We start from the raw sequence: 21,266 nt of genomic DNA on the forward strand, positions 1-21,266 counted from the left end.
CACGTAGCATAAATCCCCACGGAAGTGAGGCTGAACTGTGTCGTCTCTCTTGTGACCTTTTTTGAAGTTGGCAACAGTTGTGTCTTGATAGCTGTGACCTTGGTTTTAAACTATATTGAAAAACGACCACTGCGTCTAACTGCAGCTGTCCCTCGGAAGAAATTAACTGTAACCCTGTATTGTCACCAGTTGATTGTGGGTGCTAGAAGTCGGCCATTGCATCGTCCCAAGTATGAGCTGTGTACATTTTGAAAAGTTCTGTAAATCTCGTGTTGCCGACGTGTATCACGAAAGCGTTGTTTTACGTGTCTGTCTCCGGCTCTCCCCCGGTTCCAATCACATGTCGGCTTCCCGCCAAAAGCTAAATCCAGAGCTTTCGTCCGTCTTTGGGTTTGAGAAATCACAGAGTTTTGCCCAAAAGCGTAGCATATATTTGAATGTGTGTCTTCGTGCTTTCTAACTTTGTGTGTTTTCCTTTTTGCTAACCAGGAACTGCAGGTAAGTTGCAGCCTGGTGTTGCGTGGGTTGTGTCTCTGTTGTCACTTGTGATGTAGCTGTCCTCCGTGTGGTCTTATTCGTGCCTGTGTGTTAGAGTAGATATGACCTAGAGTGTAGATGTAGTCAGTCCCCCAGCAGTACGAGATGAATTACCAAGAAAATGATTTAATAAAAATGACCAAATAATTTTTAATCTCTAAAAATATAAGTATTTGATGACGGGTTAAACATTGAAAGAAACAGATGGGCTGATTGAAACTCTGCTTTTGATGATGCATTCAGTAATTTTTCACCTTGGTGTGTGTTTCTGGGTGTCATAACTCCTACAACATCAATAAGCATGCAGCTGAGTCCTCAGATATCCTTTCTTGCTTTTCCAGGGGGAGAGCATGGACAATTTCAACTGGGGCGTCCGCCGGCGCTCACTGGACAGTATTGACAAAGGAGACACGCCATCCCTCCAGGAGTACCCCTGTTCTAGCAGTACCCCCAGTCTGACTCTGACGAACCAGGAGGATACAGACGAGTCCTCAGAGGAAGAAGCCGCCCTCACGGCCAGCCAGATCCTATCGCGCACACAAATGGTATTACTCTCACCTTTCCGTGAAGTAGAGGGGGCTTGACTAACTCTTAGCTTCGAATTCAAAGAAAAAAAATGGTGTTTACATGCCTTCTGATTGTCATTTCATTATGTACAAAATGCATGCCCTGAAATAAGTGTTCTGTTGCTCATGCCGAAATCAAGCTTACAGAGTTGACCTGTGTGCCCTGCAGCAGCTAGATAATACAGCTAATCCTCTGCTAATCAGAGTGAGGCGTCTCTTGGTGGGTTAGGGCACTACCAACTCTTAGTGTACAGCTGCTTCTCTTTCCTGGTGTGTAAAAGTCATACTTTGAATGTAATGTGCAAAGACCAAGCACAACACTGGTCCTCGTCAAGATTAAATTAGGAGACGGGAAAGATGGCCCAAGGGGACCTGGGTTTAGTTCCCAGCACCCACATCTGGCAGCAGCTCATAACCACCTGTAACTCCAGCTCCAGAGGACCTTACACCCTCTTCTAGGCTCTGTGGGCACCTGCACTAACTTTTTAATTAGTAAGATTTATTTGTTTATTACGTATGCAGTGTTCTGCATGCTTGTATGCCGGCATGCCAGATCTCATTATAGAGGGTTGTGAGCTGCCATGTGGTTGCTAGGAATTGAACTCAGGACCTCTGGAAGAGCAGCCAGTGCTTTTAATCATTGAGCCATCTCTCCAACGTCCAGTACTAACTTTTAAATAACTGGGGAAGGGGGTTAAAGTTAGTTATGTGACATTCTGGCTCCCATCCCCAGGATGATGTAACCAGTTAATAAGTGCACATGAATAAGGCTACCAGGCTCATCTCTTAATTCAGAGATGTGTGGGTTGTGCCGAAGCCTGACTTTGTAGCCATGGTAAAGCTAGCACTTGGACCCAGCAGTGTGGAGCATAGGACCATGGCATTCAGAAGCATCCATAGTGTTGGCGAGGGCTACCCAACTCTTACATGAAGGCCTTTGTCATGCTAAGCTCAGCCTGTCTCCCTTTTAGCGTGGCCCTCTTGCTCTACACTGTCTGTGTGAGTCAAGTTCTTGCAGCAGTACGGCACCGAGCAGGCTTTAAGCCAAATGTCCAGTTGTCTGCCTATGGTCAGCTTCATGCATTCTCTGCTATTGACAGCTCATTATTACACAAATAAGTCCTTCCAGTACCCCCCTTGTATGCTAAGTGATTGCTGAGTACTCACCACTCGCTGGGCTCTCCAAGGCATTTTACATGCACTGATCTCGGTAATTCTCTGCTGACCACACAAGGCAAGCAGGGTTAATGCTTTTGTACAGAGTAAGCGCCGTGTCCCAGAACACACAGCTAGTGAGTGGACCGGAAACTGGCTAGTCCCCTCGCACCTCACTGTGTCACCAAATATCCTCTACAGGGGACTAGTTTAGAAGAACGGCCAAGTTACTGGCCACAGAGACTAAACGAGGCATCTAGTCAGCACCCGTGGAGGCCAGCCATAAACCACAGGGCCGGCTTTGCCTCTCTGATCATGGTTCAGACTATGCAAACTGTGATTATAAACTCAGGGGCTGGCTTTACCCACTTTGTAACTTTGTCAGGTTGTGTAACCGTTCACTAAAAATAGACCCTAAACAGTAGTGCTTGGGGGAGTAAAGCCACCCAGCACACAGTGAGAGACTATTAATGGCTAGCTCTCACGAAAGCCATGGGCAGAATTGACTACTTACCGACAAGACCAGCTCCGGTCTCAGTGGTACGAAGGTAAAGAAACCCATTTAAAACTGCTTGGTCTGCATGGGAAAAAGTTAGTATTGGCCTGTGTATTCTAAACCAAAAGCTTGGTATTTGCTATGTTGAATACTCACCCAGAGAAAACTATTACTGTACCTAAGCCTCACTAATGGCACTCTGTTAGTATAAACAACTTTACTGGATTTTCTTTTCTTTTCTTTTCTTTCCTTACTTTTTGGTCTTAGTGAAACTGCTGTTGGTTTTGGCTTAGGTGACAGAGTGGTACACTCCATCACGCCTGCCTGACCCTCCACAGTTCCCACTGTCACAGACCCTCAGAGGGGCTGAGACGGAGCTCAGCAGTACAGCATTTGCCTGGCATGCATAGAATCTGTGGTTCATTACCAGCACCACAAAAATAAATAAATCCTCAGACCAAACAGAATGACTGTGGAGCTGGGTGGGGCTCAGTACTTGCTTAGCTCAGACAAAGCACAGGGTTTGATCTCAATTGCCCCATAAGCCAGGCAGAGTGGTACATACCCAGGAGGCGGAGGCAGAAGGATCAAAATACAAGGGTCTTTGGTTTCAGAGTTTGAGGTCAGCCTGGGATATATGAGCATCTGTCCCTGCTCCCACCCCAGAGAAATAGGATGATACATGAAAAATGAGAATTTTGGCTCAAGGCTAGTATAGTTCTTTCCCTGGGTTTAGTTAGCCACAATCAACCTTGGGCATGTGCCATCATGCTGAGGGATTAGCTGCTCCCATTCACAAACTATTCCAATACATTACTAGGTGGGGGAGGGTAACTTTCGGAAATCCCAGAAGTCCTTTATAACTAAACCCATAAAATATTGGCGAGGCGTGCTGTTTCTTGGGACTGTCGCTGCTAACGAACGCATCTCCCCTCCCAGCTGAACAGTGACTGTGTGGCGGATGACCTGATGCCCGAACACCAGGACCTGCTTCAGTCTCAGGACTCCGCCAGCAGCAACACAACAGAAGACGTGCTGCAGATCAGAGACGAGACCCCCAGTTTGGAGGCCTGTCTAGATAATGCTAGCAGCCAGCTGCCTGAGGTGGGGAGCCACGGGGCTGGTGCATGGCCAATCTAGGCTCCCTTCAGCACCCCGCCACATCCCTTGCTTTTCTTCCCAAAAAGAGTTTTCAGCTGACGTGCTGCTAATGATTTGATTTGTTTTCAGTATTTCTAACCTGTTGGGTTGTTTTAAACGAAACTGTCCAACCTGGTTGGTTGTTTTTTAGTTTTGTTTCTTCTTCTTTTTTTCTCTCTTTTTTATTTTTACAAAAGTTGACATGTCGGAAACAGCCTACAGGTTAAAAATAATGTCAAGTGTGTCAATGAGCATTTTGCGCTGCGGAGTGTGACTTGGTTACGGCGCAAGCGCTTCTCTGGGGACAGCAGGCATTGCCTGGGACGCTGTGTTTCTGTGAAGGACTGCTTCCCTGTGTCCCTCCCCTTCCCTTTTGCTTTGTATGGGTTTCCTGTGATTGGTGCTCTGACTGGGTTAGGACCTCAGGCTAGCTGTGTTAGCAGCTGGTTTAATGAACCTTACCAAAAGACTTTGGAACCACTAGTATGGTTTCTGGAAGGCCTGTAAGAAGTAAGCCAGATTCCAAGCTAATGACTGACCAAAATAAGTAAGTATTAATTGTCTTAGTGTTGTTGCTTTTTTAAAGATGATTATAGACTTTTTAAAAATGTAATTATTGCCATAGCTCTGTGAAACATGCTTAGAAACTGATGCATTTTTGTCTGTTAATGAAATTAATGTAGTCAGCGTAGGCTGGGAACTGGACATGTCTGGACCCTCTAACGGTGAACAGATACATTTTGCAATGGAGGCATTTGGCTTCCTGATCATGGGTCTTTGAATAGCTCAGTCAAGTATTCGTTGTGGTTTCACTAGGTGCCAGAGTTTCAGCAGGAGACTAGGAAGAAAGGCGATGATTGAAAATGCACTTGCAACGTGTGTGTGTGTGTGTGTGTGTGTGTGTGTGTGTGTGTGTGTATGTGTGTTCACATATACCATTTCAACAGGAACTCACTATGTTGAAGGACTTGTGGACATCCAGAGAGTCCACAATCAGTAATAAACTGATTTTTGGTGGGGACAGAGATACAGGACAGGTTCCAGATAGAGGAGTAGCATGCAGAGGACACGGCATGTAAACTAACATGCTATATTCAGTTCCATGTCCTGGAGAATAAATCAGGTGGAAGAAGAGGGAAGTGAGCAGAAGTGAAGAGGGTCAGGCATGGTGGTGGGGAGCACCATTGTCAAGACTTAGACAAGCCCCGTCAGAGAGCAGGAGACTGTGCGGACGTTCCTTTCAGGACGGGGCTCCGCTGATGAGCGCATTTATTGCGCCCTAGGTAATCAGTTTGAAAGGAAGCGAGGCCTCTGTGGGATCACTCTTTTGGTGCTCTCAGCTCCTGACAGAGTGACCTCTCATAGCAATCATGGCAGAAGCACACACCAAGCAAATCTGTCCACCATAGCCTTAAATGAAACGGTGAAAGGAAGGAGAGCAAGGTCCTGCAGTCCCCTTCAAGGGCACCCCCTCCCATGACCCAGTCCCACGTCTAAGCCCACCACCTTCCTATAGCATCACGTGGGGGAGCAAGCCCTTTTCCATGGACCTTTAGAAGTATATTCCAGTCCCAAAGCACAACAATACCTGTGCCATGGTAAGCAGTGTGTTGGAGGCCTAGAGGTGAAGATGGAGCATAGGTGAGCATGCATTCATTCATTTCTCCTTTTTTAAGGCGGGATCCTATTCCGCAGCCCAGGTCATTCTTGAATTCTTGGTAGTCCTCATGCCTCAGCCTCCCAAGGGCTGTAAGTAAAGGTGTGAGCCACCTTACCCAGCTTAGCCAGTGCTGTTGTGCCCCTGTCCCATGCTAGACACTAGTCTAGGATCTGGGCCTATAAAACAGGCAGCTGGTGGCATGGAGCTTAATCCTAGCAGGAGTAACAAGCAGGCAAAAACAAACTTTAAAGCTGTGAATTACATCTTCTCCAGAAATTCAACAGTAATGTGGATTTGAATGATGAGAAAGTTAGCCTCAGAGTAATCCCATACACATATATGTAATTCCACATACATATATGGGATCACTGTCTCTTTCTTGGCTGTTTTATTTGTTTTGATTTAGAATTTTTGATTTTGAGATGGAGTCTCACTATGTAGCCTAGGTTGGCCTGGAACTCACTGCCTCAACCTCCCAAGTGCTTGGATTACATTCCTGAGCCTAGCTACACACAACAATATACAACGGACTAAAGAACTTTCTTCCTTAGCACCAAAAAGTCCCTGGGGGCATCTTTTCTACCAGAGGAAAAAAAAACACTTCAGTTTACCCTTTTTTTTTTCCTTTTTAATAAAGGAGGATCCCTTCTCACTGTACACTTAGTGCCACTGAAGGGCGAGACTGAAAGGGTTAAGGCAGTATCATTTTGCTTACACACTAACTTTTGTTCAAACTGCCAATCAAAGAATAGCTCCTCCAGAGGAGTGTAAGCACAGCCCTGCCTCCGCTAGCTGGGCTGGCATCACGTGTTTAACCATGTGTCTCCACTACAGTGTCCGGCGTTCTAGAACCGCCCTCTGATAAAAGGAAGCATAGGAAAGCACCAAGATAATAAATTATAGTTAGTTTTAAAGAAATTTCTGCTATTAGTTAGTTTTTAGAGGTGAAATGGTTTATGAATTAAAGGAACAAATCTACGCAAAGGTTTGTCTGAAGATTTTAAAGTGTGCTGATATTAGGACGGTAAAGGGAATGTCTTGATTACTGTTCTGTTGCTATGCAGAGATACCATGACTAAGCCAGCTTATACAAGGAAGCATTTAATTAGGAACTTGCTTAAAGTTTCAGAACATTAGTCCATTATCATCATATGGGGAGCAAGGCTGCAGGCAGGCATGGCACTTGAGCAGTAGCTGAGTGCTCACGTCTTACCAGAAAGTTCCAGGCGGGGGGGGGGGGGATGAATAAGTTGGAACTGGAATGGCCTATGCTTTTGAAACCTCAAAGCCCACCCTCAGGAACACACCTCCTTTAACCAGGCCACACCTCCTAATCCTTCCTAAACAGTCCACCAACTGGGAACCAAATATTCAAATACATGAACCTATGGGGGCTGTTCTCATTCAAATCATCACAGGAGGCATATCCTGGAGAAACTTTGTAACTTTTCTTTGACTAAAAACAGCTCACTAGAGGCTGGAGAGATGGCTAAGCAATTCTGAGCATGTGCTGCTCTTCAGAGGACCCGAGTTCAATTCCCAACAACCATGGCTGACAGTCCGCAACCCTGTCCATCAGTGACTTCTGCTCCAGGAGATCTAATGCCTCTAACCCACCAGCACACCCTTCACACCAGTGCCTCTAACCCACCAGCACACCCCTCACACCAAAGCCTCTAACCCACCAGCACACCCCTCGCACCAATGCCTCTAACCCACCAGCATACTCCTCACACCAAAGTCTCTAACCCATCCAGACCCATGTTCCTTAATGTACTTCCTGATTCTCTGCCGTATTCCTCAGCCTTTGAGGTCTTCTGGTGTCTTTCCTCAGAATAGCATCCCTAGCTGCATTTCTCCAGGCCCACCATCGGCTGTTTCCTTCAAAGACTGGTCTCGGGTCACAGACAACCATGCTCTTTTCCCTCTTCGGTTGGGTACCAGCAGGCGCTTGTATGTGGCTGGTGCTGTTTACCACCTGCATTCCATATGCCGATGTGTGCTGTCGCCATTGCATATTAGCCTAAGCCCGTTACAAGATTAAGGACTCATAATTAAGAATTAATTTGTGGCAGAGCACCTGCCTAGAATGTGCTCAGAATTCTTTTCAGAAGAGTGAACTAGGTCTCGGGCTAATCCAGGGCTCTAACTTGCTTGCTTTTTACATTTTGTGGGGAAAATTCCATTTTTAAGCCATAAAAGATTAAAAACTACAAATATAAAATGACGATGGTCTAATGCTTAAGACTTCATCTTGGCTTCTAAACCGGTGCTATTATTAGTTAAAACTCCGAGGGATCAGACTAATATCCATGCAAATTACAAATGAATATTGACACCATTATGATATATACTTTGAACATGTTTTACTTTTTTAACAGTGGTAGTTCATTTATTTAGCCGGTGTCCGTTGGGTTTCTCCCCCTTGGCAGTCATGGCAGCATCCACAGCATGGCAACGATGGATAGGAAGAGTGGGTCCACTTAACCATTCACTCTATCACATGTATTTTCATGATTGCTCGTTTGCCGAGGATGCATGCAGCCAGCCATTCTTGTTTAATAAATGCACTTAGGATCCATTTAATTTCAAAAGCTAATGACCTAAAGTTTCCTAATCTTCTGTGAACTCAATCTCCGCCATGAGGCTTTACTGCCATGAGCTATTGTCTTCTTACCTGAAGTCAGCTCTCCATATCACAGATAGCAGGAAATTGAACATGGTGGTTTGGGTTGAGTCTTTATGACTTGTGGGCAGCCCAGACCCATATTACCAATGGGTTCAGTATTAAGCCTACCTATGGCCAGAATTTACTGTGTTCTGATAAAACGGAAGGAATGATAGATAGTTCAAATAAGACTTTATAAGTAATAACACCAAGTTCTCTTGTGTAGAGATATAATGTATATGAGAGAAGGATTTTAGCAAAAAAAAAAAAATCTATATTCTAGTCAACACCCAAATCATGTACATAAGGAAAAAAGAAAAAGTGTTTGGTGTTTTTATAGAACAGCTGGATGTAGATTATAATTTTCAAATTCTAGAGTTGGAGATTTGAGTCAGTAATAAATTTCTTGCCTTGTGTGAGGCCCCGGGTTCGTTCTTCTAAACTAGCAAAGAACAAAAGGGAAGAAAAAAGTGCGACATTTTAGAAGAATGCATTGTATGCATTCACTGTTCGAAAACTGTGCAAACTAAACAATTTAAACAGAGACCGGGACCTTGGCAGTCGTCCTTGATTGCGTTGATAAACTTCTTGTAGTGTTGGTGAAGTCTGCTCAGCTGCGATTATTTTACAGGATACAAGTTCAGTGTTAAAGGAGGAACGTGTTACAGCCTTTGAAGACGAGCGGTCCTACATTATGCAAGACCAACAGGACCAGCTAGTGTGTCGAGGGATTCTTGATTTAGAAGAAACTGACATGCCAGAGCCTCTGGCTCCTGAGAGCTACCCCGAGTCGATCTGCGAAGAGGACGTCACTCTGGCTTTGAAAGAGCTGGATGAACGGTGTGAGGAAGAGGAGGCTGATTTCCCTGGGCTGTCCAGGTGCGCACGTTCACAGAGAGTAATGAGTCTCTGCTTGGCCCCACTCCTTCCCAACGTGTCCCTCCCCCACTCCTGATTATGAATTTTGATTAATTGGTATTTAGTCCATAATTATACTCTCTTCCTTTTTAAAGATAAGGCATACTATGATTTGTCCGTTTATCCTTTCCTTCCTTCCCTCCTCCCTTCCTTCCTTCCTCCCTTCCTTCCTGTTAGTATCCATACAAAGTAAAAGCATTTCATCCCTAACACACCACATTAAAAGCACACCACATGCCTATTTGGGCAAAACACCAAACAGCCAAGTGTCAAAATCAATAGTAGAATGAATTTCTGGGTTATTAAAATAAACCTAAAATAATTCCAAAACGTCTCATCTGTCAGAGGTCAGGTGCTAAGTTAGATTACTGTAGGAAGCCCGAGCTGCCACGTGGTGGTACCAAAGGATGACACGCTGCTCCCCTCAGATGTTTCTGTGCTCTCCATTAAACATGTATCATCAGAATGGGAAGAATTCCCAATCAAGACTTTTCTTTGCCTGTGGATTGAGTAATTATTACTTAAGTTCTTAAAGGAAATCCCGGTGACTCTTTGAAAGTTTGCACACCAATCAGTTCTATGATCTAAATTAAGATATCTAATGTAACCATATGAGATTCCTGGCAAAGTATCTAACTTCACGTGTTCTGTAAGTATATTTCTCTATTGCCAAAGCCAGCACTATTGGCGATGGCTAATATTTGAAACGAATATTTAATAATTAAATATTTTAGTTTTACAGAAAAGCAAAAGCTTGATGCTTAACGTGGTAAAAGAGTCATAACATACAATGTATCCTGTTTTTTAACTCTCGATACATATAGAATGTTTGCCTGTATTTGAAAGTATATATGCAAATGTTCACCCGCTTGAGCATGCCTTTCTGATGTACCTATCTGACTATAAGGCCTGCGCAGTCTCGCACAAGTTTAGGCTTGACAGAATGCTGTAAGGGGAAATGGTCAGGTTTTTGGCATCCTACAAGGCTAAAGCAAAGCAGTTGACTTTGGTCCATTTCTACAACTGAGCAGACATTGCATGTCTACTGAGCACACAGGTCTAGGGTGCAGCACATTTTGTTCAATCAATCACTTCAGTGATTAGCTTTTATAAGGTAAAAGCTTATAAAATCCTTCAGGTGAGTATTTTGATATGCTCAAAGCCTTACTCAGGTCTCCAAGAATTTCATACATGAATACCGCCTGTATGTACAGATTTGTACCCCACCCTCTTCCTCCTTCAACTGTTTGCTCGCTTCTCCAGCATCTTCTCTGTTCATGACCTGTTCATTTATTGTTTCTCTCTCTCTCTCTCTCTCTCTCTCTCTCTCTCTCTCTCTCTCTCTCTCACACACACACACACACACACACACACACACTGCTGAGAGTCCACTGAGGGCTGCTCTTATGACTGAGCATTTGATATCCTATAGGTGCTCATCTCTAAAAAGATGGCTTCTCTCCATGTGTTCAGCTATTGATTGCCTGTAGTTCATCTAGGGGCGGGGCCTGTGAAATTTCCTTATCACACCAGTGTGGCTACTGGTGGTGGTGGTATATGGGTTTTAGGCAGCCTTCCTGTTTCGGTCTCATAGGAGCAGTTTCCCTATCAAGCCTAGAAGATACTATCTAGCAATAGGCGTCCTAGGCTCTGGCACTTAAAATCTTTCTGCCCTCTTTTCCTTGATGTTCCTTGAGTCTTAAGTGTAAAGTTGCCATCTTGTAATAGGTGCCATTTGTTAACCTGTCAAGACTACAGGTAACATTTGTCTCTGGAGTTGTGTGAGTCATACTGAGACTGACAGAAACATAACTTTGTCCTTTTCCATGGCTGAGGTTTTATGTTGACTGTCTTCATGTAGGAATGATAAATTCCCGAAGTGAAACAGCTGCCCCTTCTATCCACACCTTTGTCTGCTTTATTGCAAGGCACACACAGGTGCTTCTGAAATGATTGAGCTGAGTGCATGCTATGGCTGGTGGTATGGGCTTTGGGCCTGTGGTCCAGGGTTCAAATCCTCACCTTTCCTATTAGCCCCTCGGTCACATTATCTGATCTACTAAACTTTTTGTTTCTTCATTTGCAAAATGAAAACAGTAACAGAATCTAATCCTGATAACTCTTTGTGAAGCCCAGTCCTTGATGCAGAAGAATATAACCAAAACTGTCTCAGTGTGACCGCCAACAAAAGACTCTCCAAAAAATGGGGTGGGGGGGGGGGGGGTTCAGGACTAGTAAGACAGCTTAGTTGATAAAGGCACTTGCCCCAAAACCCGCTGACCCAAGTTCAAGTCCCAGGATCCACATAGTACAGAAGGAACCTCTCCTCATGAATTGACCTCCCCACTCATGTGCTGTGACATATATGTGAATACACCTGTACTTGCTTGCACACAAACACACACACAGAATAAATAGACATATAGTTGAAACTAAATGTATAAAATAAAATTTTACAAAGGAATCCAAAATAGATCACAATGTGAACACACTCTAGTCCATACTGGTTGTGTGTTTCGAGACAGAGTCCTTCCATAGTCTTAGCTGCCCTGGAACTCCCTATGTAGAGCGGGCAGGCCTGGAACTCACAGAGCGTCACTCCCCTCTGCTTCCCAAGTGCTGGGAATAAAAGTATACACCTCCGCTCCCTGTCCCAATCCATATCCTTTGTGGACCGAACTAGTGTTAATCCAATAGTAGCATACTGTAGACTTGGGCTAAGATAATTGCTTGAAATTAAAGAGTTCTAAAACAGGAAGGCCCTGCATTTGTTTGTGCCAGCCTAGGAAGTTCAGGCTGCATTCTCTAAACCTGTGTGTGTGTGTGTGTGTGTGTGTGTGTGTGTGTGTGTGTGTGTGACCAAGAAGAGTTTCTGTTGAATGGAACACGGTGCTGTGAGTCGGTTCTTTTCAGGCATCGTGCTGATTTCTGTGAGTTTTGTGTCTGCAGTCAAGAGGAGGATGAGCAGGACGGCTTTCCAGAAGTGCAGACGTCGCCTCTCCCAACACCCTTTCTGTCTGCCATAATAGCGGCATTTCAGCCAGTGGCTTACGAGGACGAGGAAGAAGCCTGGCGGTGCCATGTCAACCAGATGCTGTCGGACACGGATGGGTCATGTGCGGTGTTTACTTTCCACGTGTTCTCAAGGCTGTTTCAGGTCAGTGGAGGTTCAGGTGTCTGGATGCACATTCCAGTGATCTGGTCAAGCGAGGCTTCTCTGCTTGATATCTCAGGCTTTCATATTCCTGCTGATTCCCTTTAGCAAACACTTACGTTTCTGTGAAGGTCGCATTCTCTTAACTTGCAGCATTGCATGTACTCCTGGTGTGTTTCTCAGTTGCTAGCACAGATGTGAAAACCTGCAGTGAAATTGCTGCAAGCCTCCGACACAACACCGACTGATTTTCTGCAGTGTGCTGGGTACCATCGTGGGTACCAGAGAAATGAAGGCACCCCCATGGGACCTGCCCTCCCAGCTTGGTACAGGGAGGTTCAAAATGTGTATGACGAGATGCTAAATGACACTTTCGTCACTGTGGGAGCCAAGTAGCTGGAGTTGCTATCCACCTTAGGTAATGGTAACAATAAGGACTGTCACATATTGACTGTCCACCCTGGACCACGCGCTAGCCTAGTGCTTCTCAGCAAATACTCTCATACAGCACCATGGCACGTGGATACCATTTTGAGCGTTGTGTGGGGAAGGTGAGAGCCCACGGCACAGAGATTCCAGTCCTGTTAGCTCTCCGCCATCTTTCTTCGCCACCTACACCAACTCTCGTGCCTTGGGGAACCCAGTCAAGCACTTCCCACTGACGTTCCCAGTGCACTCCAGCCTCCAGTTTCCTTGTGTCTTTAGCGCACCTGGGTGGGAGCTTTGACTTAACCTTCTTTGGTTACTGCACTGCCCTTGGTTTTCTGTTTGTATTCCTTCCTTCCCAGTGGTAGCGGCAGTTTCCCGCGGTCATCTAGCAGCATTATACACATGTGTGTGGATGCGCATTGGCTATTTCCTACACCCAGCTGGTGGACCGCTCCCCAGGCAACCGGAGACCACTGTATTCATGCTGCTGGTCCTAGCTCACTACAGGCCAGGACTCCTGCACTCAAGGAATTTTCCCACCTGACCCTCCCAAGGAGCTAGGAACCGTGGGTGTGGGCCACTGCACCCAGCCACATTAGCTGCCTGTTGGCATATCTCCTAAAGAAATATAGAGGAACTTAGTAGATCCGCTAGTAGAATTCTATATGTCATTCCAGTAATTTCAGTTGCGAGTTTTTGCTTCTTTACATAAAAGTGGGGAAAGGCCTTTTTTGTTTTATAAGACACTAAATTTTCTTGTGCCTTGTCTTGCAGACAATTCAGAGGAGGTTTGGTGAGCTAACTAAGGAAGCAGTGGGCTTCCTTGGTGAGAGTCTACAGCGCATTGGTACCAAGTTTAAAAGCTCACTGGAAGTAATGATGGCATGTTCCGAATGCCCCACTGTCTTCGTGGATGCCGAAACGGTAAGCCAGGCATGATGGTGCACACCTGGAGATCCCAGCACTTGGGAGGCTGAGCTGAAAGGGTGGAGACTTGGACAGCCCGGAGTATATAATGAATTCCGATCTACCCGCCTCTCTGTAACAAAACACAAAACAAGGAAGATGGCTGCATGGAGTGGTGTCATTCATTTATTGGCCTTTTGTAAAATTTTTTTTTCAAAATTTTCAATTTTGAAACGCAAGGGTTTATATCTTAATCCTGATATAAATGCAAAATGGCATTCCATCCAGGCATGGTGGAATATTAGGAGGCAAAAAAAAGGCCATTCCAGTGTCTGAAATGCTGTCTGAGGCTTGGCTGATCCTGCCCGCTCCCAATACATGTAAAATCCAGAGGGAGGAAGCTGAAGAGTTAGACTCTAGAAATGTGTGTTCTTTCCTGTCTTTAAATAGAAAATGGTAGGTGGCGAGACCTCTCTTCGTAAAATATCCAGAGCCCTTTGGTCTTCCCTCCATGCTACAAGTAGTCAAGGTTAGACAGCTGCATGTTTAAGAGCTTCAAGGACAGTGCCTTTGAGGTGTCCACTGGTCCAGCAGCAGAGGGTGCCCAGTAACCAGCTGGCAGCTGTTCCATGACCTTTCAAGACAGATGAGTTTGTCTGCTTTCACAGCTGATGGCGTGCGGTTTGCTGGAAACACTCAAGTTCAGTGTCTTGGAGCTGCAGGAACATCTGGACACCTACAACACCAAGAGAGAAGCAGCCGAGCAGGTTGGTCTCCTCCACACACCAAAATCATTGACCTGGGTGCAGTGTGCCCCAGACGGACACGCAGCTCTCTCGCTGGCCTCTCTTCTCTGTCCAGAGAACTGCTGTCTTTGGCTTTTAGAAAGGAGCCTAAGATCACAGTGGGAGACGGCAGCTGTGCACAGCGCAGCAGGGGGGTGAGAAGTGGTGTTTCAAGTGGCAGAGCACCATCATGGTGTTAGGGTAGACAACAAGCTTGGAGTAGATTACAGATGCCGCCTGCTAGGAAGTTCCACATTCTAGTTAGCCATTTAAACACTGACCCGGTTCCCTAAGTCAGCTCAGCGTGCTTTCAATTGACAAATGCAGAAAAACAGCTGGGGGGTGGGGACGCGGCGCTAGAAATGGTCCCCCTTTCAGCCCAGGGAACTGCCAGGTGTGATTGGGGCACCCTACAAATCCTGCTGTCTGCATGCAGATGTCCATGTGTCTGCCGAGGAACTATCTGGGAAAGGAACGGCTAGGTCGTAGGTATGAGAGTGGGTCTACCAAGCGATCTTACTAAAAACTCGTTGTCAGGTAGACATGAATTCCCCATCGCTTCATCTCTTGGGCACCAAGATACTGATTTTCATAATTTCTGCTATTCTGGTAGGTATGCAGTAGAGTCTTATCTACCTTACATTTCCTTCATCGCTAATATTTAAGCATGGATATCTTCGTAAGAGTAGCTTGTGGACATCTGTAAATGAGCTATTCTCAGGTGTTTATAAGAAGTCTTTATTTTAAATATAAGCTTTATTGTTTGTGGGCAAGGAAGGGGCATGCAATGACATGCATGTTGTAGTCACAGGACACCTTGTGGGAGTTTTTCTCTTTCCACCATGTGGGTCCCAGAGATCCAGCTCAGGTCACCAGGCTTGGTGGCAGTGCCTGTAACTATCATGCTTTTTATTGGATATATATATATATTGAAGTTACTTCTCCTTCAGGGGCTATCGTTTTTCACTGCTAAAGTATCTTTCAATGACTAGGAAGCTTCCACTTTAATTAAATGCGAGCTCTCAGTCTACCGCACTGTGGTTGTGCCTTGTGAGTCTTCAGAAATCACTGCCTATCCTAGACACTGGTTGCTACCGCAATAACCCAGTAAACCAGGCCTCTCTGGTCTACACTCCTTCCCAGCATAACTGGAAAGGCCTTGTAACTGACTCTATTCACCAGAATTCACAAGACACTGAAACTCCCAGGACAAGCTGGAGAAGCCTCTTCCACAGTGTCTGCTGATGCCACCAAACTTAGCAGCGTATTGGAAGCTTTGGGAAATTGCAGGAGTCATCCTGATCCCTACCACAGGATGACTGGCCACATGGAGGAAAAGATAGGCATCCCAGCTAAGCGCCCACAAGTCACATGTAGGAGTCAGGCCTGCTTGGAACTTTGAGATAACTATCAGATAACCAGAGACTCGTGGCTGATCCTAGTCAAACAAGAAACAGCACATACATTTATCTGATATTGGTTACGTGCACAACAAATAGTTTTTTCTTTTCATTGTTATTTTCAGCCATGACATGTGAGGGCAGTTGATTTTACAGCAACAGATAACTGCTTTTCATGAGGCAGCATCAAATAGATCAGAGACATCTAGCTAATGATCTGCTGGACCTTCACCCAAAAACCTCAGACATCACCAGGAGACAAAGGAAAGGCCATTCAGAGGACCAAGCCATGTTTCATTTTTGTATGTCAGACGACACAAATTTTGTATTTGAAAATCAAACATCATAATAACGGCAATTCTAAAACGTGTATAGACATATATAGGTATATGATGGTTTGTGACTACACAATCTTCTTGACCATAGTCAGTGGCCCTAACTTTCCACTCATGTCTGGCCCACTGCTCATCTTCTGTCTTTTTGAGGACTTGGTCCTCAAGCCAGGATAAGGGCTCCACCACTGAGATTTACCCCCGACCCCAACTAGTATTTGTGGTACATGTTCAGTTTTCTTCTGTCCTCTAGGGATCAGACGTGATAGATGCCCTCAAGTGGTAGCCAGGACCTCGAAGTCCCAGAAGGAAATGAACATTTATCTCCCCAACACTGTGAGACTAGAAACTGATTTTTTTCTTCTAGCACCTTCTCCTACACTTGATTAGCAGAGCAAGGAACCCAAGAGGAAGCTACACAGACAGTCTTCAGTGTCTCAGCCCTTGGTACCCCACTCTCACTAATAACTGCATGTCGTGGCCCCCAGAAGCCGTAGGGCATGAACCTGTAGCTACCACCGTCTGTCCACCCTCCGCAACAAGGGACAGGTGCAGGGCTCACTCCCGTACTTCTCCACAGTCCTGGCTGACCGTTCAGTGTCTGTCACTGTCCTTGGACAATTGCTTGCTGTACATAATCTGCTCCGTCCCACTTAGAGCCTCCTGCACGGCTACACTTTCACCTTCATTTGGGCAGAGAAAACACAGTGAGAACGCTCCGGTGGGAGTCAGGGGTTCTCTGCAGCATCTGGACAGACTGGTGGAAGGCTAGTAGACCGCCACAGGGATAAATCATGTTATTATTGGGGATAAAATCAGAAATAATGACATTAGTGTTCCCTAAAATGCTAGATAGGGTATCCAATATTTTTTTTAAGATTTATTTATTAAGCATACAGTGTACTGCTGGCAAGGAAGTTGTGAACCACCATGTGGTTGCTGGGAATTGAACTCGGGACCTCTGGAAGAGCAGCCAGTGCTCTTAGCCATCTCTCTGAGTCATCTCTCCAGCCCCAGGGTATCTAATATTTAAACTTTTTAGAATAGGCAGTAAATAATCACCTGAAATAACTTTTTCCATTTTACTAGTTTACTTGGACAAGCTGGGCAAGTAGTTATAATTCAGTGTATATGTACCTTAACAGGTTGCATGAACAGAGATGAATGTCTAAGCTCCATGGTAGGTGTCAGCTGGATTTGGCTGCAGTCAAGTCTGCTGATAGCTTCTGACAATGACTGTCACCAGCCGTGTCCTACCAGAAAGGTTTCACATGTTTTTATTCCAAGATGCTGTCAAGAGAATAACCCAAGAGCCAGTGCTGTCTGGATGATTTGCGATGGAAGGGACAGAAGGTCAAAGAGATTGGTTTTTGAAGCAATTACCATTTCTAATTTTAATTCTTTGCCTGTAGAACAGTAAGCTACAGTTGAGGATTTTAAATATCTAGCACTAAGATTTTTCCAGGGAGCTACTTAATGGGCTGGTAGTTTTGCTCAGAGGAAGCAGTCTGAGTGGTTGGTTTGATTACTTAATAATTTCACACACACACCCCCCAAAAACAAAACCGCAAACCCGGTCAGCCAGAAGAACTGACAGCGTCAACTGTCACGGCCCAGGAGTGTCATCTGAAGGCCCTTAGCTCTCACTTTGGAGACTCTGGCTCCACCTTTCTACACAGCCACAATGCTACTTTACTTTAAATTAGTGTCGACTGTAAGAACAGCCCCTGGGTAAATAAAGCCCACATTTGGCTTTTGTATCCAAAATGCCTCAGAGAGAGCATCCTTGTCATTAGTTACCATCCAAAGAGAAAGAAAACAAATAGAGACAGGATTTAGATGGGTCTTGGTTTCTGTCCCACTAATTAAAGTTGGCATGCATCTCCAGAGAACTACATTTCAGATGAGCAGACAGCCCTAGCTCATTTTTTTTTTCTGTAAGTTGCTTTATTAAATTGACCAAAGGGAAGGTGGATCTTTCATTTCCCACATCTCACATTTAGACACAAAGGTCAGGGGGAAACATTGAAGATTTCCAATAAAATCTGCAAAGCGAAGGATCCTATGCTGTGGGACACCGTGGTTCCCAGGAACACTGATCGCGTCTTTGTTAATAAAGCCAGGGCGTGCATCTTGTTGTATCGATCCCTTGTTTGTTCCACATAGATGACTGGCCTGGGGTGGAGATACATTCTGCCAACAGCCAGTGCTAGCCTTTCAAGTCAGCTTCTGGTTTTGTGTAGACAGATTTGTTGTAACGCTAGTTACATTGTCCATTCTGTGATGTATTGAAATGTATCTACCCTTCCTTATTTCTACAGTGGTTAGAGAATTGTAAGAGGACATTCAGTGCCAAGGACGACATATATAGGCTAAACACCAACGCGCAAGTAAGTGTCCTTTCTGCTGGGTGATGGCATTGGGCATTATAAAACCACATAGGCGCGTGATGGGTTTGTCCTTACTCGAGGATCCTAGAAAGAATGTTTGTAAGCCTTTTTCATTTTGGTTTATCAGAACAATCTGTCCGAAAGTTAGGTTCAGTGAAATATTGGCTTAGTAATGAAAACTTCACTTTAATAAAAATGAGCAACCAGCTTGTGACTGAGGCTTAATAACACTGGGCAGATAAGCTTCACGGCTCTCTAGACAGTCCAGGGCGACGATTAGAACAGTGGTCGTCCATTGGTATGCTGTGGCTACACTGCCTGTCTGGCGAGAGAAGCCAAGCGTAGAGCAATGTGCTCTCTATCCCTATTACTCTCACTGTGAAATTGGGGTTCTGTTTTCCTCCAGTCGTTTTAAGCAGTAGCAACACATTTTCTTAGAAAAAGTGTGTCCATAAGACATCTCCCCCACTGGGGATCGTATGTTAAGACCTTTGTGCTATTCCAGTGGGAGAAACTTCGTACTAGGAGAAAGGCTTCAGCAGCTTGGCCGTTTCCACACCTGACATTTGCATTCCTACATTTTTCAACTCCAATTGCATTTATAATAGTGTGTTTTTGCAAAAGTTATACTAATATAGTATCAGAATGAAATCTTGAGAAAATCATAGTTTAACTATTAAGCTTTTCCGGCACAATGCCAGCCCATATTACATAATCCTCTCCTTCCATAATCCAGCTCAGTGGAACAGGCCCTTCATTATTCCCACTTTTGAAGAAGAGGGAAGGGAGGCTCAGAGGGGCCAATTTATCTGATAAATAAGTAATAGAAACCAAGATTCAAACCTAGACAGGTAATTCTAAACTCTGTGCTATTTTAAAGGAAAATTAAAATCATGAATAAAGAAATGAGACAAGATGGAAGTTCACTTTAGAATTGAACCCAGTGGGGGGTTTTAATGATACCTACGAGCATTGTATAAGCTAGGTGGAGATGCTGAGTGGTTCTTATAGAACTTCTACCTGTAAAACAATTCCATAATCTCTAAGACTCGGCTAGCAGCTTGAGATGTTCTTTTGAGTGAAAAATGGGGGCTACACTTAAGATTGATTTGTCCCTCCCCCCTCCTTACACGTCTCGTGCCACCCGTGTCTGTGTGCCAGTCTCTGCAAGCTGCCAGTAAATGTTTATTTTATTCACTTAATAAAGACAAATCTATCATGCAAATATCAGTGTACTTAAAATGTGTCTCTGTGTCCTCCTCAAGAACTGCTCTCAGCTCATCGAGGCCCGTTCTGGTGGTTCACAGCCTTAGAGTTTGTACCATTGCCTGCAGCTGTAGTGACCGAGAGCTTTATCCAGGCATGGCCAAACCGACACCCCTGGCATGGATTTGTGGGATCAGTTCCACTCAGCATGCTAACAGGAAGGAAGGAAGGAAAGAGATTTAAAACTTGAATTCCCACCTGAAATAAATGAAATGAAATAAAACCTTAGAAGTATAACCTCCTGCTGTTTGACATTTGGTTTGCGCTCTGCTAATGTTACGGGGGCCACTGTTTGCATAATTTATGGTCAGCTGTGTGGAGCTAAAGTTCACCTTTGCTTAGTAAATCCTTTCTAAACTGACGGGAATAAATGTGGTTTTTTAAAAAAAAGAAAAGCCCTCCAGAGAAGACGTCAGAAAAGCAGTTCTAGAAGCTCCATATACACAGCAACAGTCTTGGTTTAATGTGGTCACTCTTCTCCAACCCAAGGCTTTTCACCATGGGTCTGCCATGCATTGTCTCCACCTGACTGATGCCTAGTTAAGTCAGACTTCTGACATACGTGGCATTTGACTTGTACTGCAAAACACACTGCTCTCAGTACTCCGGATGAGTAGACAGCCTGAGGTCTAAGTAGAGACTAACAGGCAGGAAAGTCTAGAATGAGCCACAGCGGAGAGCCTGCTGCTAGGTAGGGTAAATATTTTCTTCCTATGTAGATTAGGAACCAATTCAGCCAATCCTTGGGTTAAAATAATAATCATAATTCATTTAAGAAGCTTCCCACTGCACTCGTGGAAATGTTATTAGAGTTGGGTTTGTTGGGAGAGGGGCAAAAAGAATCTAGCTCAGAGGACATTTGCAACAGCTCGGGCTCCCAAGATCACTTTGTTCTATGTTTTGTGGCTTTTATACAAAACTGAACTATAACAAATCAATCTTATTTGCCAAAGGGAAACACTATAAATGTCTAGAAAGTAGTAGTTTGGAAATGGCCTCATAAAATGTTCTTCGGGATATGAGTATGTGTTCTTCAGTTTGCGTGGGGCGTCTGTAACCGTAGTTACAATGGTTTCTTACACTAATTCTTGATCTCTTTCTCTTTGTATTTTTTTTGTGACCCGATCACCTTGCTTAGCAAATGGGAATTCTAGCAGTAAGTGGCCTGTCTTGATTTATAGATTCCTTATCCTTGTGAGACAAACTGGTTTTCATCTGCCATGTGTCCTCTTGTGACCTAGCAATGTTTTGTCATTGACCACTCTGAAGAGTAATGTGTGCTTCAACTTCACATAGCCCTGACCCATGACACGTTGGTCCTGTGAAATGAAACAGTGAGACTTTATAATAAATATGCACGTTGGGGATGGAGAGATGGCTCAGCGGTTAACAGCACTGCCTGCTCTTCCAGAGGTCCTGAGTTCAATTCCCAGCAACCACATGGTGGCTCATGACCATCTAAAA

General features: G+C 44.7%; 1 protein-coding gene across 10 annotated transcripts in view; it reads left to right on the forward strand.

Annotated features, from left to right (window-relative positions):
- The window catches only part of Fryl (FRY like transcription coactivator), a 237,554-nt gene that overhangs the window by 212,262 nt on the left and 4,026 nt on the right, over nt 1-21,266 (forward strand). For 8 of the 10 annotated variants that reach the window (XM_087908964.1, XM_087908963.1, XM_087908958.1 and 5 more), the window contains 8 exons: nt 879-1,082; nt 3,694-3,858; nt 8,854-9,101; nt 12,090-12,297; nt 13,498-13,647; nt 14,298-14,396; nt 18,468-18,536; nt 20,941-20,958. In XM_087908964.1, coding sequence (XP_087765090.1) covers nt 879-1,082; nt 3,694-3,858; nt 8,854-9,101; nt 12,090-12,297; nt 13,498-13,647; nt 14,298-14,396; nt 18,468-18,536; nt 20,941-20,958 — 1,161 coding nt within the window. The remainder of the gene's footprint in view (nt 1-878; nt 1,083-3,693; nt 3,859-8,853; nt 9,102-12,089; nt 12,298-13,497; nt 13,648-14,297; nt 14,397-18,467; nt 18,537-20,940; nt 20,959-21,266) is intronic. The other 2 variants (XM_087908960.1, XM_087908962.1) reach the window with 1 other exon arrangement.

The sequence above is a fragment of the Myodes glareolus genome, chromosome 8 (assembly GCF_982192425.1).
Source record: "Myodes glareolus chromosome 8, mMyoGla1.1, whole genome shotgun sequence".
Taxonomy (NCBI): Eukaryota; Metazoa; Chordata; class Mammalia; order Rodentia; family Cricetidae; genus Myodes; species Myodes glareolus.